This window comes from Atractosteus spatula, chromosome 3, assembly GCF_055471065.1.
Source record: "Atractosteus spatula isolate fAtrSpa1 chromosome 3, fAtrSpa1.hap1, whole genome shotgun sequence".
Classification (NCBI taxonomy): domain Eukaryota; kingdom Metazoa; phylum Chordata; class Actinopteri; order Semionotiformes; family Lepisosteidae; genus Atractosteus; species Atractosteus spatula.
In genome coordinates this window covers 54,285,646-54,307,883 of record NC_142708.1, presented here as the reverse complement: position 1 = coordinate 54,307,883, position 22,238 = coordinate 54,285,646, and the positions used below count along the sequence as shown (strand labels likewise).

Sequence of the window (22,238 nt, the reverse complement as noted above, 5' to 3'; positions counted from 1 at the left end):
CGTTAATAATATGGAAACGTTCTTATGGAGTATCCTTATCATGGTGCAGCTCCATTTAGCTTGTTACTGTACCTGTTCAATGACACATTGACTTCACATACATCCGTACATTTTTCCCATATGCTTCTTACATTACCCACAAAGGTAATAACAGACTTTTATTACCGGTGTGTCAGGAACACTCCTTGTAGAGCTAAAGCAGGTCGCTAAGGTTTGTTCTCGTGTAAAACACGTTTTCACGCGTTATTATATTTGACAACAAATTCTGCATAATCACATACAACTTCAGTTAAAACTCATATGATGACATCATAAAATATACAAAAAAGTAATAACTTATTACGTAATGCAACATGTCATGTATTAGTAGATGTTGTGAAGCATACAGTAAATGTACAATGCAACGGGCTACAGTATACAGATTATTTTGTAAAGCACAACAATCTAAACGCAAAGAACTCAATTTAGCTAGATGCTACTTTTCAATACTTAAAACGAGCTACATGTCATAAAAACATTTATTGTTTAAAAATAATAAGATGCAAATCTTTTCAAAGAGCCAAAAAATGATGAAATCTCCAAATGAAACTACGTAGCCAGTACGTACTGTACTTGGCATTAGTCATTGTCGAATTGTTTCAAGAATATTATGGCTAATCGCAATGATATGAGGATTGTGGGAAAGAGTGCAAAACTTAAACTCTCAAAATAAAATAAGATCTAGAAATTCCATGATTGTATTATTAGGTTGGTGCACGAATTCTTATAGCCTGTTACGATTGTCAAAGTGGGCAGTTTCTCCTGGCAAAATCCTATTTGCTGCGGCTGTGGTGGGAGTGGATTTCGGAAGAGCTGGATTAACGCTTTCAGCGCCGATTTTGGGAGAGCGATAGATGGGCTCTTAGCAAAACTAACGCTTGACAAGCATACATGGTTTTATGAGGGTACACGTATTCGAGCAAAATTCTAATGATGTTACAAACACTCCGACCATCGCTGTGTCTTCTCAGATGTACGGGGAGGGTGACAGCAGCTTTCACAAGGCTTTACCATGGGGATAAAGTGGCAACACTCGGTTCTCAGCCCGATACAAACTCGCCACTCTTTCAGGTAGGCCAGGAACGGAGCCTCGGTCTGTAGTGCAGAAGCTTAACCGATGAAGAGAATTGCAAACACGATCTTTCTTTTTTCTCGTATGGTTATAGTGTGATAACATTTTAAAGTTGTAGTCTTTGGAGTTAAACAGTCTAACCACGCTATTAAAGGGATACGAGTAACTTCTTGCATCAACGTCATTAAAAAAAATCCAAGACCAGGTTGCATTTGCAGAAACTTTATAATCTGCAGACCCTCACAAATAAGCTTCTACTAGCATTGTTTGATGCGCAGTTGTACGCAACTTTCACAAGGTTATTTGTAAAACGTACACTTCAAATAAGATTCAACATGTCTTTCATCAATGGTGAATTTAAATTATAGATTTCTTGTGTTTTTCTAAATCAATTGCACTGCATACGTAAATAACAGAATTACTAGGAAGTGACGAAATACAGTACGTACGGACTGTCAAGGTTATATTTTACCTGATGTAGTTTATGTGGCCAGCAAAGTAGGGTTTCTTTGCAGTATTCTGTTTTAATGCTAGTATGCTGCTTAAAATGGTTCTCAAAATTATTTGTATTCAAATGCACATGATTAGTTTACCAAGTATACTTCATACTGTACATACCTACTGTATATCATATAAAATCAGATATTTTTATTTTAAAATAAGTTTGATGGTATTTGATTTAACCTATTTAGGACAATAAAGTAGAAATGTATGAGGGACTTCTTAGTTTAATTAATCACATATATATGTCATGCTAGAGGTGAGACCTTTCATGTGCGTCTAAGGATAATGAATATACAATTTATATTAAATATAAATTGTAGATTTACACTTCCGTTTCCAAGTGTGACTGTCCCAAGCTTTTTTTTCTTTTTACTTTATTCAAAAGAAGGCTTACTCAATATCATTGTATTTACTGCTGGAAAATTGTATTTACTATCAAGAAAATCTCCTTTCGAGGTTCTGTAGTTGTTACCATATTTAGTCGTGTGTCATTTGCATTTGTAAGTAAATAACTGTTTTAGTTTCAGACAGTACAAGAATAAAGCCCCTTCAGATAAGTCCCACAATCATGTTGTTACAGTTATCTTTGGCGGTGTTAATTAATTGGCGGGAAGCGTAACATACAGTCTTGCGGCTGGACTGTCCATTTTGCTTTTAAGTTACTGTGATGGGTGACAACTTTCTGCACCTTTCTAGGAAAATTATGAACGAATGCAGGCCCTTGTCATGGAACTGAAGGAGCGAGCAGAAAAAATCAAATTTGGTGAGATCTCTTGTTGTATCTTAGGTTTTTCATTTTACCCCTTTTGGTGGGGTTGTTTCTCAGAATTAAAGCGGAAGAAAAAAAGAGTCCTGAAATTTGAGGCTAAGTCAGATCTGTACGTGAAGGTTCGTTAAAGTGGTCTCTTGAGTTCTAGCCCACTCTGTCACAGTGAACATGTGAATTGTATTTACAGTGGAAAGTGTTATAATCCTGTATTAGAATTACTAATAATATGTGTAATCCTTAGTTATCAGAACACAGAAAAATATTCCCTCCACATACTGAAATAAATACTTTATCTCCTAAAGTCTACAGCCTTTATAGAAGTTCAGAAATTTGTTCCCTTACCTTTTAATTATTTATTCTTAAGGCAATAACTGTAGTTTATATCTGACTATGGAGCTGATCAATGTTCACAGACACATCTCTGTATGGCCAAGTATAATAAGTTTGCCGGAGGGGGCATATTTTCTAGGGGATACTCAAAGTGGATTTATAAAATATAAGTCTTGCTAGCTAAGACTCTTGTTAACTAAGTTCTTTGATCAAGCAATAACACTAATGGAACAGAGCAAAGTATTAAATGTTTTTGCTACGTCACCAAACTAAACTGGTTTGGTCCAAGTTGATGATACATTTTTAAAATAATTTGTGATCACAACAATTCAAAGTAAGATGTGCAGTACAACAGTGATGGAGGCTGTGAGCAAATCAGCGGCACTCAGATGTTTATTGTAATTCCCGAATGAGTATAAGAGACAACAGTGCAAGAGTTAAAAGTATCAGGAAGGCACAGATGTGTCCAGTTAATAGATGTTTCCATATTCTTAATGGTCCCACGTCCCGTTGCTGATTTTAAGGGCTTTGTTTAACATGGCCTCTAGCCCTACATTTGTCAGCCGTTCTTTCCTTTGATAAAGGTGGTGGAGAGAAGGCAAGAACGCTGCACACGTCCAGAGGGAAGCTGCTGCCAAGGGAGCGCATTGACAGGCTGCTCGACCCCGGGTGAGCATCAGTCACTGCTGCTTTTAGAGCAAGAGGAAAAATGGGTCTTCATTGCACCCAGCTACCCATTCCTTCTCAACCACTTGCAGCTTTCTCGTGCCATTATCAGGACTGATGTTTTATAACTTTGGTGACACGTTCCAATACCTGAATAACGGAACAGGACTTTTCTGTTTACACATATTACACGTATTCAGATACAGAATTGGTAAATGCAGAATGGCTTTATGTTAAGGGAGCTTGCTCCTGCCCTGTCCTGTTGTCATATTTTTTTTAAAAGACTACTTTCGTGTGAGTGTATCCCCTACAGTGTTGGGGAATAATTTTGTAGTTAGACAGGACCTGTCCTTATAAATTGCAGGCCCAGCGATCTCAGTAGGAAATGGCCCTTGACAGCTACTGTGCTTGTTCAGCAAAAGAGCTAGTTTTGGACTTGCAATTGGTAAATCATACATTGTGGGAGCCTGGGATTGTATGAACTTGCAAAAGAGAACCACAAAGAATTGTTGATTATATAACAACTCTAATAATAATGATTTTCTTATGATGCGGTTGTTGTTTTTTTGTTCCTTTTCCCGACTAGCAGTATGAGCTCCTCTCCATAAGATGGACTGACTATAGTAATGGTTTCTCCCCTGCTACATCACAGAACAAGCCCTTAAACAGTAGCAGGTGTTATGATTAATTCTGAAACCAAAAATCCCAAAGTAAACAGAAAGAAATCAGTATCGCAAATCTGGCTACATTGTGTTTTTTGGTAGCCTCTTAGATGAAAAAGTAGTCAACACATGCAGGAACTGTTGCCTGGTTGTGCTTCAGCAGAGACATCACTACAGTGTCGGCGTGTTTTGACGATACAAAACAATATTGCACTGTACTGACGAGCCTGCGTTAAAGCAACACTGGTCTGTAGTTGCTACAGTAAAGATAATGGAATAACCACAGTTACCAAAAAATAATAGAATAAGCTTTGTGATTCATACATGAACTATATACTGCCTGACATTGGACGGTTTAATTGTATTCTTGCAATCAAGTGTATATATGTATAACGTAGATAAATATTTGCATGTATGTGCTGGATGCAAATGTCTTTAAAGTGCTTTTTGCGTTAATTGACATGCCTAATGTATAAACGGATTGTGAAGAAAGGAAAACATTTTCTTCCAGCTCCCCTTTTCTGGAACTTTCCCAGTTTGCAGGATACCAGTTGTACGGTAAGGAGGAAGTTCCAGCTGGTGGCATCATTACAGGCATTGGCCGAGTGTCAGGGTGCGTACAATTTTAGACTTTTACATTTAAAGACAAATCCTCGCAGGATGAGTTTTCTATATGGGAGACCTGTATAAGCGAAGTTTAAAGTAATCCATATTTTTTCCATGTAGCTGCTGTTCTGATTTTTATGTATCTATACGTAACATAAATGGTAATGATTTTTGGTGACTGGTTAAATGATTCTCCTGAATACTTTACCCTTATCTCACACATCCTTCCTTCTCAGATCTTGGTTACATTTTGCTAGTGCAAAAACTGTGGCAATGCAGTCACGTTTTAATTAAAACCTGCTTAATCCAACTCCATTTCCTTTTCTGATGTGAGCTTACACGCTTTTGGTTTGTTTTATAATGGAAAAAAGTATGGCAATGTACTAATTTGGGAGGTTTTCGAACAGAGCTCTGATGTTGTGCATGGGTCTGCCACAATTTATTACAGATGCTTAAGTGAAAAGCGTGAACTGTCTAGTGTAATTGTTGTGATCCATTGTGAGAGAATTTCCTGAATCATTGAGCTTTTTTAGTTTGAGTTTTGAGATACTAATAATACTTGAGAATTCATTACATAGCCTTATTTTAATTTATGTTTATTTCAGCCTTTTCTATACCATGGCTTTTTAGACCTCTTTAAGATAATGCTTACCATTAAAAGGTGCACTAATAAAAATTGATGTATTGATTGGTTAACCAAATCTACCTATTAATCTAACTTTATAATTGTGCTTGGTTATAGACTGTTCTTCTCTCTTTAATCTTGTACTAGTTGGTGTTTTAATGAGATGATTTATGTGTGTAAATATTTGCAGCCTGTCCATAACTTAAAATGTACATAAAGACTAAAGAGGGGCAGCTGTAATAATGTAGTATTATCATCAAAGTTAAACCCAATATGTTAGTCATATAGTGTGAGTGTGCGCCATTTTGATTACTAAAAAAATCAAAATAGGCATCTGCAAGGATAAAGTAATATTACATATAACAAAACAAGTTCCTTGTTTTAGGGTGGAGTGTATCATAGTTGCAAATGATGCAACAGTTAAGGGTGGCACATACTACCCAGTTACTGTCAAGAAGCACCTCCGGGCACAGGAGATAGCCCAGCAAAATCATCTGCCCTGTATATATTTAGGTAAGTGTCACTTTGAGGCTGTGGTCTATCACCATCCTGTCCATAGGGTGTTCAGCGTATCACTGACTGTGACACAGTAATGATCTTTATGAAGTTAGGAATGATAGTATAATATAAAAGTTTAAGTAGGTAACTGCATCAGCATGTGTAGGTTGCCAAAGATTTATTACAAGCTGAAAGAAAAAAGAGTCTGCACATTTTTAAAAAAGCTCCACAGCCGAAACATTGTGTTTCTTTTCTTCTCTTTTCAGCATGGAATAAACCTTTACTTGTTCCTCCACAGGCAAAACATTGTTTCTTTTCTTTTCAGCATAGTATAATATATGTATGAGTAAAATGTGAAGATTTGTTGTATGCAGGAGACCAGACACTGTCTACATGTTGTACACAATTACATATAAAGTATACAGTATATCGATAAGACAGTTAAAGGACTGTTTTTACATTTTTTGTATGTAATGTGTTGTTGAATTTCACACTTATGAGCAGCATTTACTGCATGTTTTTTCATACTGGGTTGTAATAATTAAAGTGCAACAATCAAGATTAGTTTTTGGTGTTTTATATGTTCTGACTGGAAGATACTACTGGAATACAGCCCTATACAGTAAAAAGCGCTTTTAAAGTAGTGCTGTAGCCTGCTCCTGTGTTACCTCATCTGAAATTCAGTGGAGGATATTTTAAGTTGTCCTAATTAAAATCCATTTATGCTCATTCTTTAGCAACTAATAAAAATTCGACTGTTTACTTTCTGTGCAAAGAATGTTTGTCCTTGTTAAACAGAATTAAAAAAAAGCTTTTTCTATAATGTCAAAAGATTGTCACCTTTTTTTTTCTGGTTCCCAGTGGACTCTGGAGGAGCAAACTTACCAAGACAGGCTGATGTATTCCCAGATCGGGATCACTTCGGACGCATCTTCTACAACCAGGCACGCCTGTCCTGTAAAGGAATCGCACAGGTAAAAATGTCTTGAGGCCAGAGTGAAAATATAGGTTGTGCAAGTTCCATTTTATGTCCACAGGATTTTTTGAGAGTTTTCTAGTTAATCTGTATTCTGATTTCTGACAGGGTGTAAAACCAGTTTATGGTACAGTAGGCAGTGTGAACACAAAACATATATGGTCATACATATATGTGTGATACTGGTCATAATGATTTCACTGAAGGTCATAGAAATGAATCACATAGTATACTTATGTACTATCCCATTCTGCTCCCACTGTTACTTTTATTGTCTGCCCTAATCAATACAGAGCAGGAATCTTCCAATTGCCACTTTCCTGCTTCCAGATAGCTGTCGTTATGGGATCCTGTACAGCAGGGGGAGCATATGTTCCTGCCATGGCTGATGAAAGCATTATAGTAAGGAAGCAAGGCACGATATTTCTGGGAGGTCCTCCACTGGTAAGTTTAAGCAAGCTTTTGGTTTCAATTACTGTACTTTCTTTAATTTGTGTTGATCTAACTTGGAATTGTTTCACAGCAAGTCAACGATACCCTGACTGACTGAAACCCACTCAGATACAGTGGCACTTGGTAAATTATGAGTACTGCTTTGGGAATCACAGTCTGGGAGCCCATATCTATCCATCCATTTTCTATTCACCTCTTCCAGTTCATGGTTGCAGGATGCAGGGTACACCCTGGACAGGACACCAGTCCATCACAGGGCAGACAGACACAAACACAGACATGTGCACACTCACACTAGGGCCAGTTTTCTCAGAAGCCAATTAACCTACAGTACTAGTATGTTTGTGACCTTGAAGGCAGAAAACTGTAGCACCCAGAGGAAAACTCATATGAACACAGCGAGAACATTCAAACTTCACAGAGATATTACTCCAGGACTGGCTTTGAACCCAGGGCCCTAGCAGCAAAACAAATTTTAAAAATTTGTCTTGGATGTAAAAATTCGGCATTAACAGAAAACTGAATCACTCCAATCATTCCAAACCATACTATAGAGGATCATTTGACCACACTGTCCTTGTCTTCTAACTTGTAGTCTGGGTTTAGGGTATTGCAAGTCAAACTAAATAAAGTGTCTCTTTATACAATATATGCCTTTGTGATTCTTAAAAAAAAGTTATTAAAAAGTTCTCAGAAAAGTAGAAGGAAAGTTATTTTAACATGATGGGATCTGATAGACTAGACTGATCAGTAAACATGGAGGCATTTCTTTCCTTAATTGCAAGACAGATCGATACAAGTAGCAAAAACCACATTAGTTTGTGAATATTGATTGCCCTGTACTCCATGTTACACAGATCTCTCATCCTAATTAGGAAAAGCCTACTTTGTCTTTTGTAAGCTGTGGGTTGTGAAATAAGTGAAAGACCATGAATGCATACGGCACATTTTAGTGTTCAGTCTCTAAAAAGCCTTCAGAGTTGTTTGTTAGACTAATTTTTGTAAGTAGTAATGTAAAATACTGGAAACATATCGTGAATGTGTTGACAAGTCATTTTTAAAGTTTCTAACATTTTTCTGTATGGAGGCTTGTCCATTTTCAATATTTTTACAGCACACAAACTACAGTTAATGTTCCATTACTGTTCTTTTTTTAATCCTTTTTTTATTATGCCAGAGCTACCTAACCAATCAATTCTACCCGATTTCAGTTGGAATGTTGGATTAGTAAGCTTTTTTTACAAATCAGATGAGCAAGACAGAATGGAAATGTTGTTTAAACAAGAGTCATGTTTTAATTATTAACGATTGGGCTTTTTACATTCCAGTAAATTTTAATCTTACACTCTTAAAAGGATTTAGAGGCTTGTCTTCTGACCTTTTCACCCCTTTCAACGAATGATTTTTTTAAAACAAATGCTTTTGCTTTCCTGCTTCGTAGAACGTCAGAGGTAGAATTGCTGTGTTAACAACTCTGGGATGTGAGTACTAACAAGCAAGCAAAAGTATCATTTTAAATACTCTTGACACACGTCTGAAGTCAGCAAGGCATTGTTTCAGAAGTGCTTATTTGATGGCTGCGTAATTATAGGCTACAAGGCCTATATCCACTCTGCAAAGGTCTAAGGTTGGGAAGAATAGCCCAACTGGACTCACAGGCGATGCTTTGGGTTCACATAAGGGGGCTGTGACATATACATACAGTATGAAATACATATACATACAGTATGTTCAATTTTCAGAATCCCACTTATTGCCCTTTACAGAGAATTAATTATGGATAAAGGTGGACGTCAGTCTGTTGAAGTGTGCAACTGAAGTTAAGCTCTCCATTGCCAAACACTAATTTTCTTGGTTTTCTGTATCTTCCGATTTCTGTCTCCACCTATTAATTAAGTTTGTACTGTGCATTGTCTTCACTAAAGGCACAAAGCAGATCAGTGTTTGTTTTACTTTTTGGAAAATTTGCCCTTCCTCTTGTGTTCAGTAAAATTATATATCCACTGCTCTGTCATCCAACCTGTAAGAAGAGTGATACTGTGGTTTCCTCAATGCTCTATCAGCATTATATAATGTCTGCTGTGTCTTTGTCCAAGATTAAAGCTCTTTTTTTGTGCTGCAGGTGAAAGCTGCAACTGGTGAAGAAGTGTCAGCTGAAGATTTAGGTGGTGCGGACCTCCACTGCAGGTTAAACATATTTATTTTACAGTTTTAAAAAAAGTCTTGCTCGATTTAAGGCACATTTCTACTTTCTTTTTTGCCAAACATCTAAAAGAAAGAAATTCATTTATTATCCTGTTTGATGCTCAGCTTGATTTTTGTCTACAGTAAGTTTAACTATATGCGCCTTATTGAAGATGTCATTTGTCATTAAATGAATGTGTGCAGTGGCATGTTTTATCTGAGGAGTCAATATCTTTTTAACTGGATTTTTTCCTGGTGACTTTTAATGTGCATGTTACCGATTAAATTAATCTGATTTCCTGGCACATTTTGAAAGGACTTCGTTCTAGTCTACAGAAACAAGATCCCATTACAACTTCTGCACTTTCGAATAGTGCCTATAAAATGTTTGTCACCGATAGTCAGTTTGCATGTACAGTACCGTACCTCAGGTTTATGAATATCCTTTTCTCTGTGAAATGGAAAATAAATAAAGGGAAAATTCCAAGTTCTAAAAACGTATTGCAAAAAAAAAGCATTTGTAACAAAACACATATTTCATTTGGTATAAATGCTTTATTAATTCCTAGATTTTAATAATGTAATAGTTTGTTATACATGTAAATAGACTTTACAGCCTCTCAACTGATTTCTTATGAAACATCCTTACATTAGCATGTGTTTATGTCTTGACCATCTTGATTAACTTTTATGGGATCTGCCAACATCCATATCGGAATGCCAATAACAGTAGATTAATTGCTTCTTAGTTAATTAATTAACAATATGCGCTTGTTGTGTAAGTTAAGAGTGAATGATTGCACCTTTATTATTGGGCAGTGCCTCATGAGGCTACTTTATAATATTGTATGGGCTTGTCCTTAAGTGGTTCTTTCCAAAAGAGGGAGTATGTTTTGGTCCTAAATTGACAGATGCATATTGATTTAGATATATATATGAAAATGTATAGTAAAAAAATTATATTTTTAGGGCTCACACTGTATTTTGCAATGCATTAGAAACTCTTCACCCACTGTGCATTTATACATAGTACATACAGACAACAAATTGTTTCCAGGTGTTTTGTTCTGTACGTACAGACAACAAATTCCATTCCAAGATTTGATTTCCCAAAACTGGTCAAAAAGTCTTTAATCTGTTTTAAAAATGTGTACAGTTTTCAGCCTAAGATCATTTAGAATTTTTGTCACACATCATTTATTTACAGTATAAGTGATTTTTTAAAAAAGTTATGCTTCTACTGATTCTTTCTTACTCTAGTTTTACTTTGCTTTTGCTTTGCTTAATTTTAGGATTTCATTAAGCTTTCCCATTAGTAGTTTGTCAATATTTTAAGAACCATTATCATGGAGGAATGATCTCTTAGTCTGTTTTGAACGTTTCTGCTGCTTGTTTGTTGTTCCACCACAGAAAGTCTGGCGTCACAGACCACTATGCCTTGGATGACAATCATGCACTTCACTTAGCTCGAAAGGCTGTAAGAAGTTTGAATTATCGGAAGAAAATTGAAGTAAGTGATCTGTGTTACAGGTTTTAAGTGAAAGTTTGTTACCTTCATTGTAGGATCATATGCTGTATATTTTCAAACTCAAGTTTGGTTGTAATCTATATTCTTCTTGTAATGTGCTTGGGCCCAGAAGAGGCTATCAAAATGCTCGTGTTACACATGTGATAGATAGCTTTATCAGCCAGATAGCTTTGTTATGAATATATTACATTCAGAATAGAGACGATTATTTCTATTGCACTACAGTATAATGAAAAAAAATATTCCTACCTGATTGTACTTGATGAAAAATCCAAAACAGTTTTGTTTTTTCCTTTAGGTCAGAATTTAAACGATTTACTGTATACTGCATACAGTCTAGTTTTCAATTACATTGTCCGAATTCTTCTGCAATGTCTCTTAAATTAGCTGAAGTTTATGTATGACAGCATCTAACAGCTGGCTTTCCTAATATGGATCACTGATCCTAATTCTGGGAAGCAAATACAAAGTGTCTGCAAGGCCTGCCTGCTCGAGTGCTACACATGCCTTCACAGCCATGACACCTCCATATTACAGGTGACAGTGGAGCCTCCAGAGGACCCCCTGTATTCTTCCGACGAATTATACGGCATCGTTGGCGACAACTTGAAAAGGACCTTTGACATTAGAGAGGTATTTACAGCTGTTCTTTGATGGCTCTAGTGTTTATTTCTGCGGTGATATCCTGTCATCTCACATGTTTCCAATCATTTCTTCTCCCCCCCCCCCCCCCCCCAAGAAAGCCGGCCAATATTTTGTGTAATTTTAACTCCACATTGCATAAAATGTAGTTTTACAAGCCCATTTTAGATGTACACCAGGAAATTCCCTAAAGTTGAGTATTCTCATGGCTCAGGGTTTATTGTCCTGCTTGTCTCCTCTGATACCATGGCCCTGTTCGTACTGGAAGATCCCAGTTCAGCCCCTGTGCTGGGCTTTGTATCTATAGGTGTTGTTTTGAAGGCATAGAAACTCTCGACGAAACAAGCACAGCTAACAATGCACTTTGGTGATTTTTCCAATCAGGAACATGCCAGTCATTTCTAATAGATTCAAATCGGTCCACCGGATTTCCTTTAGTAAGGAAAAATACTTACAAATAATGAACTGTGCAGTAATGCAGAAGGATTGATTTTTCTTCATAGGAAATGGTACCGTTAAAATGATATTTGTTGATGGGATTGTGTGTAGTAACATGAAAAAGGATTATAACATCATATTTTCTCTGTTTTATGTTTTATTTCTTTATAAATATTTACTGCCTTTTCATTCTTCTTATTGGTGAATATCATCAGATTAAATCTTAAATTCGTAGGTTTTTGAAGGTGGTTATTTCTTCATTTACCTTTGGGTTTTTTTTCATTTTTTGTCAGCTTGAAGCAAAAATATTTGGATTTATTTCAGGTTATTGCACGAATAGTTGATGGAAGTAAATTTGATGAATTCAAAGCCTTTTACGGAGACACACTGGTCACAGGTACGGCAGATTAATCATCTCTGGATGAACTGTATGAACGGGTAATTTATTTATTTGTTATTTAGGACCATGTTGCAGTTTAGTTCAAGTAAACCATTGTACTGATTTTTATAAAACAAGTGGGCAACCTTCCACTGAATGAAATGTAAAGATTTAGAGACTTCCCATAGTTTCCAGTGGAAAGACTAGAGCTAATAAGGTTATACAAAAATACAAAAAAATATATTAAAAAGTTTATACAAAAAATTATACAAAATTGTGTATCAGCTGTGTTTTTTACTTTTTCAGTTAATTCAAGATAATTTAAAATCATATTAAACAGGCAATAAATCATACAATTTGCTCATGCCATGTAGGAAAGTGTATATCTTTGTGATGTGATTTAAGAGATGGCTTTAGACACTTTAATGATTCTAGAGATTGCAGTGGTTTTAATGGGAAAATAAGAAGGTGTTTTGGATATAGAAAACGTAAGCAACTGTACAACACATTTGTGATTGCCTAATTATTTTAAAGAGCATATCCAGTAACCAGGGTATTTTCATGATAACAATTGTTGCAGGCTTCATTGAAAAATGTCTTTTTTAATCAAAATAAGAATAAACCCTTGTCTTTATCGGTGGAAACAGGTTTCTCCAGAATCTTTGGATATCCTGTGGGGATCATTGGGAACAATGGAGTCCTGTTTTCAGAGTCAGCAAAGAAAGTAAGTATCTTGATCATTTGCATTTTAAGATCAGATTTAAAATTGTAATATATATGTTCAGGATCTTTTTTTTTATGCCTGCTTATCAATGTCAGGATTCCCTTTACTTCAGGGGATGCTTGTCTTCCATTCTCCAAATAACAAAATTGGATTCCAATTTGCTTTATCTTGGTACCTTCTTAAAAGCTCCTCAACTCCAAGATCATTTAAAAAAAAAAACATACTGCTGCCTTGAAAGCAAAGGCTGGAAAATCCATTGGCTGGTACACTTTCTACTATTGATTCATAAGGCCACAGAATGGCCCTAGCAGAGGCACAGTAGGGTCTTTTTGTTTCATTAAAATGTATGCTTGAAATATAATTCAATATAAATATAAAATATTTATTCAGTCAAACAAAATATGAGTCTTTTTTTCTGATTGAATAGATAGATATTATTCATAGTAGATTATGAAGAAAAAATGATGGGTGTGAAAGTGACAATTTTCACAAACACACTGCTTGATTACCTGACTGACACATTACTCTAAAGGCTGTAGTTAACAGAATTTCACACAGAGATTAGTCAGAGGCGACTGCAGGTGTCTTGAAATACACAGTGTACCCTATGAGAACTCCTGATGTTTAAGACTATTATTGTTGTTCTACATCAAGAAAAATAGAAGGTTAATGCATTTCATATTCTTTTTAAACATACGGGTCTTTTCTGCTGAGAAATACAAGGATGTTTTCCAATGTTTTATACAATGCATATAACAATCGATATTGTCGTTTCCAAAATTATCATGAAGTGTTATTTATTTGGTCACTACTGTGCATTGACATTTTTGTTTTCAGGAACACATTCTTTATAAGGATGCTATGAGTTTTCAGATAAAAATGCTGTGCTATGAAAATTTCATCCGGGAAGAAGATTAAGTGTAATTACAGAGGTTTTCAGGAAAATAAACTCCCATGCAAATAAAACTCTTCTCTTAAGTCATAAAGATTTATTATGATAATGTTTAAGTAACATCATTATCTTATAACAGTCTAATGTTTTTCCTTCAACATTGTCTGAAACCCTTCCTGAAATAAATGTTTTAATAGCTTCAGGGGAGTCTGACCTCCTTCAGTGCATTGTTATTAAGCATAACAATGTCTCATCAAATTAAAAAAATGGTACATAACCTTTTTTTATAACAGTGTAACTATAGACAAAATGTGTAATACTGTTCTAAATCAGTACTGAGATCATCAGATCAAAAGCTACTAGGTGAGCTGAACAGCCTCCTCTTATATGAAGCCTTCCTTATGATGTTCTGTTTCCGATAAAGTGAGATTTCAATGCTTAGACATGAGAAAACAAAGATATGCCGAAGTGTGTACTGAAATACATTTGCACATATTTTTAACTGGTTCAGGAAGGACTTTTAATGGGTTTTTTTATTTCTGTTTAGATTTCTGATGTTTGTCATGGATGTGCCTTTACCAGGATGATCTGAAAACCTAACCCTTTATTAAATGAAAATAAAAATAAGCTTTTTTTTCCTAGTAAAGAAACTCAGAACATTAAGGACTAACAGTGTACTACATATGTTAAAAAAAAGATCCTGTGAGGCTTTTGCTTATATTTCTGCTTGTGTGGTAAATGAATCGGATAGTGAATTGTGGATTTGTGTTTGCATTTTCCTTTACAAAAACAAAAACAGCCCTCTTGTATCAACAAAATACCTTAATGATTCATATATCAAAAACAACACTGCTCCTCTCGATCAAATGAAGTCTTTAAAGGCCAAAACAAGAGGGAATTTGTTCTGCCCTAGAGCTAGAGGGCTATATTGAACGCGTCGTTTGATGACACTGGTTTAATTTTGTTCTACCTCGCCTAAGCATCTTCTCAATTTCTTGTGCAGTAAGTGAAGAACCCAGGGATTTTTTAACACTATGGATTGTAATTAATAGGAGAACTGAGTGGAATGTATTATGTTCTATTATATCTCCATAAATAGTTTTTTTATTTAATTTTAGGTTTTCCGTGAAATTACCTTTGGACAAAATTAGCTTTTTTCTTTAGCCTGACAAAAGTGTTCTGTATATTTTGTGTAAGCATATAATTTAATGTTCAAATTTGTATTGAAATACATATCAAATAAGTAATGTTTTGAATTAGATTTAATAATTTAGTAAAGAGAAGGATAGTCTAGGCAAAACCTTTAAATCCCTGCTTCTAAAGATAGTACAGAAAGGAAAGAAAAATAGCATAACATTTGGCATGCAGTATTCATTTTCTCTGGTGTCTCTGATAAGCATTTTTCAGCTTATAAGAGTTATTACAGATGACCTTCTCTTCATTCACAAGCACAGTTTCTTGTTGGTGAGGATTGAAGTTGACTTAAGCCTGATTCAAGCTGATTAATTATCAAACAAGGTAGACTAATGGAATGTCAGTGTCAGATTTTGTGATATGCTTTGTAGTGTGGGTCATCCTTGAGGGCTTATATAAGAGTCACAGACAAACTTCCATTTTCAAAAATTTAACAAAGCTAACAAAATATAGAATGGCTACATAGGCATCCAGTTTCAAAGACACTGAGTTAATAAAATTTGTGCAACTGCATCAAATATCACTTACTGAAAAACATTTGATTATAAACCTTTCAAAGCTTAAAGTAATTTGTATAGTTGTATTTACAAATGGAAAGTGAGGTATATATAAATTAAATAGTACTACAAAAAACATATTGTCTTATTAACTTTCAAATGTAGATAGAAACCATGTAAAACTCAATTATATTAATTGTTTAATGATTTTACAGATAAGTTACTTACTGTGTGCATTTCCTTTGAGTACTCTGCCAAATTTGTAAAATTGAAATCTACTTTTTTTTTTCCTATGTAGAACTGAGGTCTCTGTGGTCATTAAAAATCCCAGGGCGTTTCTCGATAAGAGTAGGGGTGTAACCCCGGCATTTTGGCCAATTTTCCCATTGGCCTTTACTAATCATGGCCTCCTAATAATCCCCACCTATGAATTGGCTTCATTACTGTTTTCCTCACCACTGATAGCTGATGTGTGGTGGGTGTTCTGGCGCACTATGGCTACTGTCGCATCATCCAGGTGGGGCAGCACATTGGTGGTGGTGGAGGAGAGTCCCCATTACCTTTAAAGAACTTTGAGTGGAGTGTCCAGAAAAGTGCTACATAAGTGTAAGCAATTATTATTATTATTATTATTATTATTATTATTATTATTATTATTATTACTTAGTTTTTCCAGAGATGGTCATTTTAAAATTAGATTATATCAATAATTTATATCAATACCACTAAACCCTGTCTATTGCATTGTAAAAAGAAAACTTCATTGGACACCATTCATTATTGAAACCCCCCAGTGATTAATTTAGATGAAGATGTTTTAGTTTATCACTAAGAAGAAATGTGTGCCTTTACACATTTCATTCCCTCTGAAGTAGACTGTAAAACTTGTTAGTGGTTTGAGAATCTAAAAGTCCGAAACGTTTACCAGCTAGTCATTTCCCTCTCACTGCAAGGCTTTCTTAAAAAAGTTAACGTAAAGACAACGATGAAGGGCTGCTGTTGTTGTTCCACCATTTTGTGTCAGGTTTCAGACTCGACTGACCTTGACTCTCCTCCGGTTTAAATGGAGGCTTTTGTGTCCATCAAGAGGAGCTGGGTCAAGGTGGAGCTTAGGGCATTGAACCTGGCGCTCATGGTGTAGCAGTGAGTCTAGTCTTGATCCTTGTCTGTGTGCTGATACACAGCCAGGGTGCTCATAGGCCTGTTGTTTTGGAAGTACTGGTACTGTAGGTAATTCCTGGGAGAGTCTGTGCTTTATTTTGTGGAATGGCTTTCTCTTTTCTAAATATTTTCTTTTTCTAGCACAAGAGCAGTTTACGTAAACTGATGCTTTTTGAACTGTTCTTTTGTCTGGCCTATATTTTTACTCTGGACTTCTTGGGTTATCCCTGGATCTACCACCAGGTAGTTTAGTCACACAGAGTTAATTAACAAGTTTTGTTTTCATCACAGGGAACACATTTCATTGAGTTGTGCTGCCAAAGGAATATTCCACTTATTTTTCTACAGAATATCACAGGTATGTTAAATAGCATATATCACAATTTAGAGATGAGATCCCAGCTGTCTAATACTGATCCCAAATAGGATATTTGTCATTGGAGTGGTATGCACGTTTGACCTTGTCAAGGTCACTATCCAGAAACTCCATTCGTTGAGACCTGTAATATTGAACAGTATGTAGTAATCTTACATATTTGAGTAATCTGAAATTTTTAAAGAATCTCTAAATTACCTTGTTGGTTTATCTTTCATTTGATACTGTCCTGAAAATGTAATTCTAAGACAAGATAGTGTGCTGTAGCTGCTGAACTTGAGCAGTGCTCCTGGATTCATTCATCTTTTTCAGGGTTCATGGTTGGGAGAGAGTATGAAGCCGGTGGAATTGCAAAGGATGGTGCCAAGATGGTAACAGCAGTGGCCTGTGCCAATGTCCCCAAAATCACAGTCATTATAGGAGGTTCTTACGGAGCAGGAAACTATGGCATGTGTGGCAGGGCCTACAGGTGAGGACTGGGTCATAACCTTTACATGTAATACTATGAAGGTTTTATGGGTTCTTTGTTGTTAAATTAGCACCACTTCAGTATTTTTTGTGTATTTTAATCCATAACCCTGTAGTAATCTAGACTGAGCCAGGCAGAATTTTAAAAAATGTGAGTCTGCAGCCTGTGGTTCTTGCAGAATTTGAATTTTTTGTTACTAAGGGAATGACGTACGTATTAGCTATACGTCATCAAATATTTTCACTGAAATTAATGTCCTCTGTAAATGAATTCTTAGCTTATTGGGTTTCAGTGGATTTTCCAAAATGTCCAGTTCAGTGTCTAGTGTTATTCTTTGTGCAGTAGTTCTTCCTTTAGAGCTTCTATTGTATAAGGGTCACAGACACACTTCCATTTTCAAAATCATAACAGCCAACGGCTATATCAACATCCAAACTAAGTTAATAATATTTGTGCTCACTACTTGTAAAATAATGTTCTTTCTCAAGCCTAGTGTCTTATCAGGCTGGAGCTTAGTGTTGAGCTGTACCCATCAATTTTGATACTTATGTATACAGCTGGACAGATAAGAATAAAGTGTGCTTTCTCTGGTACCTGTTGTGAAATACAGGTAGTACTGATAGTATAAAACATTGTATGCTGTTTTGATAGTTATACCTTTATTTTCTGTTAATGTTTGAGTGACATGCTGCATCAGCATGTGAGCTCAAAGAACCACGCAAAGTTTAATTCCACGCTGAAAGGTCAAATTAAAAAAGACATATTTGTTTTTTCTTTTTCATTTACGGCATGGAATTAGCCTCTGATTATATTTCTGCGTTTGCTGTTTTTCCCCCTTTTTATTTTATAGTGATGTCCTAGAGATTATATTTATAAAACAGGGCATTTCACTAGAGACATTGTGAGTGGTGTGCCGTTTTCCAGGATCCAGCAGCAGTACGTTAGTTTGGATGCAGTCTTCCACAGTTCTGACCACTACTCCATCCTGCAGTCCTCTTCAGTCTGTCTGTTCAGGAGAAAGCACAGTTGGGAAATAACACATTTTATTTAGTATTCGTAGCTTGTGCAGCAGGCTTAATCTGGAGCAAAGTCTAAAGGTGCTTTTCATTTTTTGAAGATAAATACAGGAGTAATTTTGGTTTTGATTTCGAGTATTTTTTCTGCCACTGTGTGGTTATATTCCTTGTATGTTTTTTTTCTTTGGCAGCCCAAGATTCCTGTACATGTGGCCTAACGCTCGTATATCTGTGATGGGTGGCGAACAGGCAGCCACTGTTTTAGCAACAATCACAAAGGACCAGAAAGCCAGAGAGGGGAAGCAGGTATGAGCACATTTACCGGTGAAATAGATCTGCTGCTTAATGTGACCCCATTTACATAACTTGGGTTACATTTAACATAGAAAAAGAATACAGAAGTGAAATTGCTAAGAAAAAGATTGGAGTATGATCATTAGAGCAAATACACTTAAATAAATGTTTTTATCAGTGTCTCATTTTTGCCATAAGTGCCTAATTATTAAAATATTTTAACACATTGTAGCAACACTGCTAATATAATATTGTGCATATTATATATAATTATGTGCATGCCATTATCAAGCACTAGTAACTACTAGAGCTAATTCTATTGTCTCATACCACACCAAATCAAATCTCATAAAGCATGAAATTGGTAGTGTGCAGATCTTACATCTTTAAAGTAGCAGTTAATGTGGAAAAGTTTGCTAGAGGAGAAAATAGCTTGACTTGATCTACCCGGTTTCCCAGTTTTCTGCAGAAGAAGAAGCCGCTTTGAAAGAACCCATAATCAGACGGTTCGAAGAAGAAGGCAGTCCATACTATTCCAGTGCCAGGTAATGTTCCATTTTTCTTCCATCAGAATCACAGATGTATTCAGATCTACAAGGAGTCAACTGCAGGTAACCACCCAGTGTTGACAGTCAGTGCACGTGTTGTGTATGAACATCGCCTTAGACTCCATCTACAAAATAGTTTCCATGCTATTGTAACTACACCTGGTGACCTTAATGCACTGTTTTTAGAAACAGTTGTTTGAACTTTTAAAACTAATGTTGTCATGAATGCTTCTATTCCTTTGTCAGCTCAGTATGATTCCAGGGATAAAAGTGTGCTGAGGACACACTGAAAGACTCAAGCCTACTGAACCCCAGTGGTAATTAGCCTGCTGTATGCCACCTGTTGTTGAATCCTGGTCAAGTCCATCTAGTGACATTGCCCAGTGTTAATTTCTCAGAATTGTAGTGCTCAGCCTACACTCTGTTTTTGCATATATCCATATTCATTCACTCAGAAGCTGGGCATTCAAAATATATTTATACAGTACAATAAAAATGTACAAGACCATTTTTCTTCACCCCTGAATAAAGCAGTTCTGTACCAAATAGACACACAACTGCTGCATGTGATTTTTGAAGAATTGTCAAAATGCAGAGGTAAATACTTTTTCTCAGCAAATAATATGTCATTCCTTTTTTCTGTTCTCAGATCACTGTAACATTTCACTGAATGTTTTTTTTACTATTTTTTTAGAAATTTGAAAGACAATAGAGATACCATAAAACAATTTTGTTATTTCCATGACTACATGTGCAATTGACCAATTTTAATAGGCAGACAAAAGCGGTCTAGAATGCTGACCTATCCATGCCCTTACAGAATTTTCAAAGTCAGTGATGTCCTGTAATAGGATGTGATATTTTGGATAAATTATGTTAAGCAAAATCACTGTGAGTGTGACTTTTTTCTTCTTTAAGCTCTATAAGGCTCTACTGGGGAAAGTTCTGGTTTGGGGAAATGTGTTATTGCAACAGATGGGGCTCTTTAACAATGGACCTTTTTCAGGTTTTACATAAAACCAACACAAAAAAAATATTTTTAACTATTAATAGGTATCCTTAATAGAATTAATTAAATTTGAAGGCTATTTGGCTGTTATTAAAATGCTATATTTATATCAAATTAAAATGTAACTAGGGATTTAATTAGATCTAATTTGGATTTGACAAGGAAGTTTTAACAAGGACCATTAGTGCTTTTTACCAATTCCATATTAATCATGTTCACCACCTAAAGAAATGGAAGTCCATTTCACTGCAAATTAATTGGGTTGGCATACCGCTGTGAGTAACATTCCAGCTTAATATAGTAGTAACTGAAAAGCAGAAATGTCACGGTGTTAAACAGTGTTTTAATACAATTCATGATCCGGTTAAAATGCACTGCTAGACAAAATCTTTTTTAATGAATGTAATTCAAAACTCCCATTTGGAAGCTGTACTTGCACTTCTCTTGAGGGAGCACTTTTATAAAGGCTTACCTATATAATAATATAGGAGATATAGTATATTCTATATTTACTTGAAAATATTTAAGTGATATCCTAATCACATTCGAGATAAAGCTGGCTTGAGCTTTCTTATCTGTACTTTTAGTGTTTGCCAAGTAAGGATCGCTGCTCATTTGTTTAAGCTTTTATGTCACCAGTTGCAGGTTATTTATCCATTGTAGTATGGAGTACTTGAAGCGCTTTTGTATTTTTTGACATTTAATAGCACCAGAAGTGTTTATTGAAAATTGTCATGTTGTTCACACCTGTGTAATGACATCAATTTATATGAGACATTTCGATGCCCCACAACAAAAGCGACCTACTGCAATGTTTGATCTTCTGTAATCTATCTATACAGTACTTTCGCAGATACTGTCTTAAATCTGCCATCCATTACTGTACTTCTTTGGCATTCACAATTATACAGTTGGTAAGATTGAAGCGCTGGCACCCCGTATTTTAGTGAACATAATGCATTTGAACATTTGAGTTGCCACTTGCTCAGATAAGTGTGTTAATCAGTAAACTTTGTGGAACTGTTACTGACCAAAAGGGTATTGGTTAAGAAATAATATTTCATACACTTAATTGGTGAAGAACCACTTAATGGTCACAGATTTCTGTATTCTTTTTTTGTGTTGTAAACTTACAGTCTCAGATTGTATGCTTACATAGGTGCCTTCGGTACAGGCCGCTTTTGAACACAACAGTTCCGATTTATTTGCCTTTTCTGCTTGGGGTTATTGCTCCTACAGTATATGATTTTTTATCTTTCTTCCAGGCTGTGGGATGATGGAATCATTGATCCCGCTGATACCAGACTGGTGCTGGGTCTGAGTCTCAGCGCCGCCTTCAATGCTCCCACGGAGAGGACGACCTTCGGAGTCTTCCGAATGTGATCAGGCAGCACAGTCTATTGACTGCAGGAAATTAAGCTGCATCCAATTAACAAAGGGTTCACATCAGTGTTTCAGTAAATAATTGTATGCTTAGCCCAGTGTGCTGTTTCGAATCGTTTTGTTCCAAGAAACCTTGACCTGGTTTTGATCGGGAAAAATCAGCAAGAGTTCCTTTTTGACTGACCCATAATAAAATGTTTAAAGCATCTTTATTTTGTTTTTCTTCTAATTACATAATTATTTGTATACTTTGTCATTTCAGATTTAAATAAACAAAAACAGTGACATGTAATTGGATGGTGAA

At 35.7% G+C, this 22,238-nt stretch overlaps 1 protein-coding gene across 1 annotated transcript; it reads left to right on the top strand.

The window, feature by feature from the left end:
- The first annotated feature begins 859 nt into the window (after positions 1–859).
- Positions 860–22,238, top strand: mccc2 (methylcrotonyl-CoA carboxylase subunit 2). Its single transcript, XM_088910178.1, has 17 exons — positions 860–1,110; positions 2,312–2,378; positions 3,299–3,383; positions 4,554–4,655; positions 5,659–5,786; positions 6,633–6,745; positions 7,078–7,191; positions 9,323–9,387; positions 10,795–10,894; positions 11,450–11,545; positions 12,317–12,389; positions 13,019–13,095; positions 17,131–17,197; positions 17,528–17,684; positions 18,892–19,006; positions 19,454–19,539; positions 21,817–22,238. Exons 1-17 carry the CDS (start codon positions 970–972, stop codon positions 21,932–21,934), a joined length of 1,704 nt encoding a protein of 567 aa, XP_088766304.1. The 5' UTR covers positions 860–969; the 3' UTR covers positions 21,935–22,238.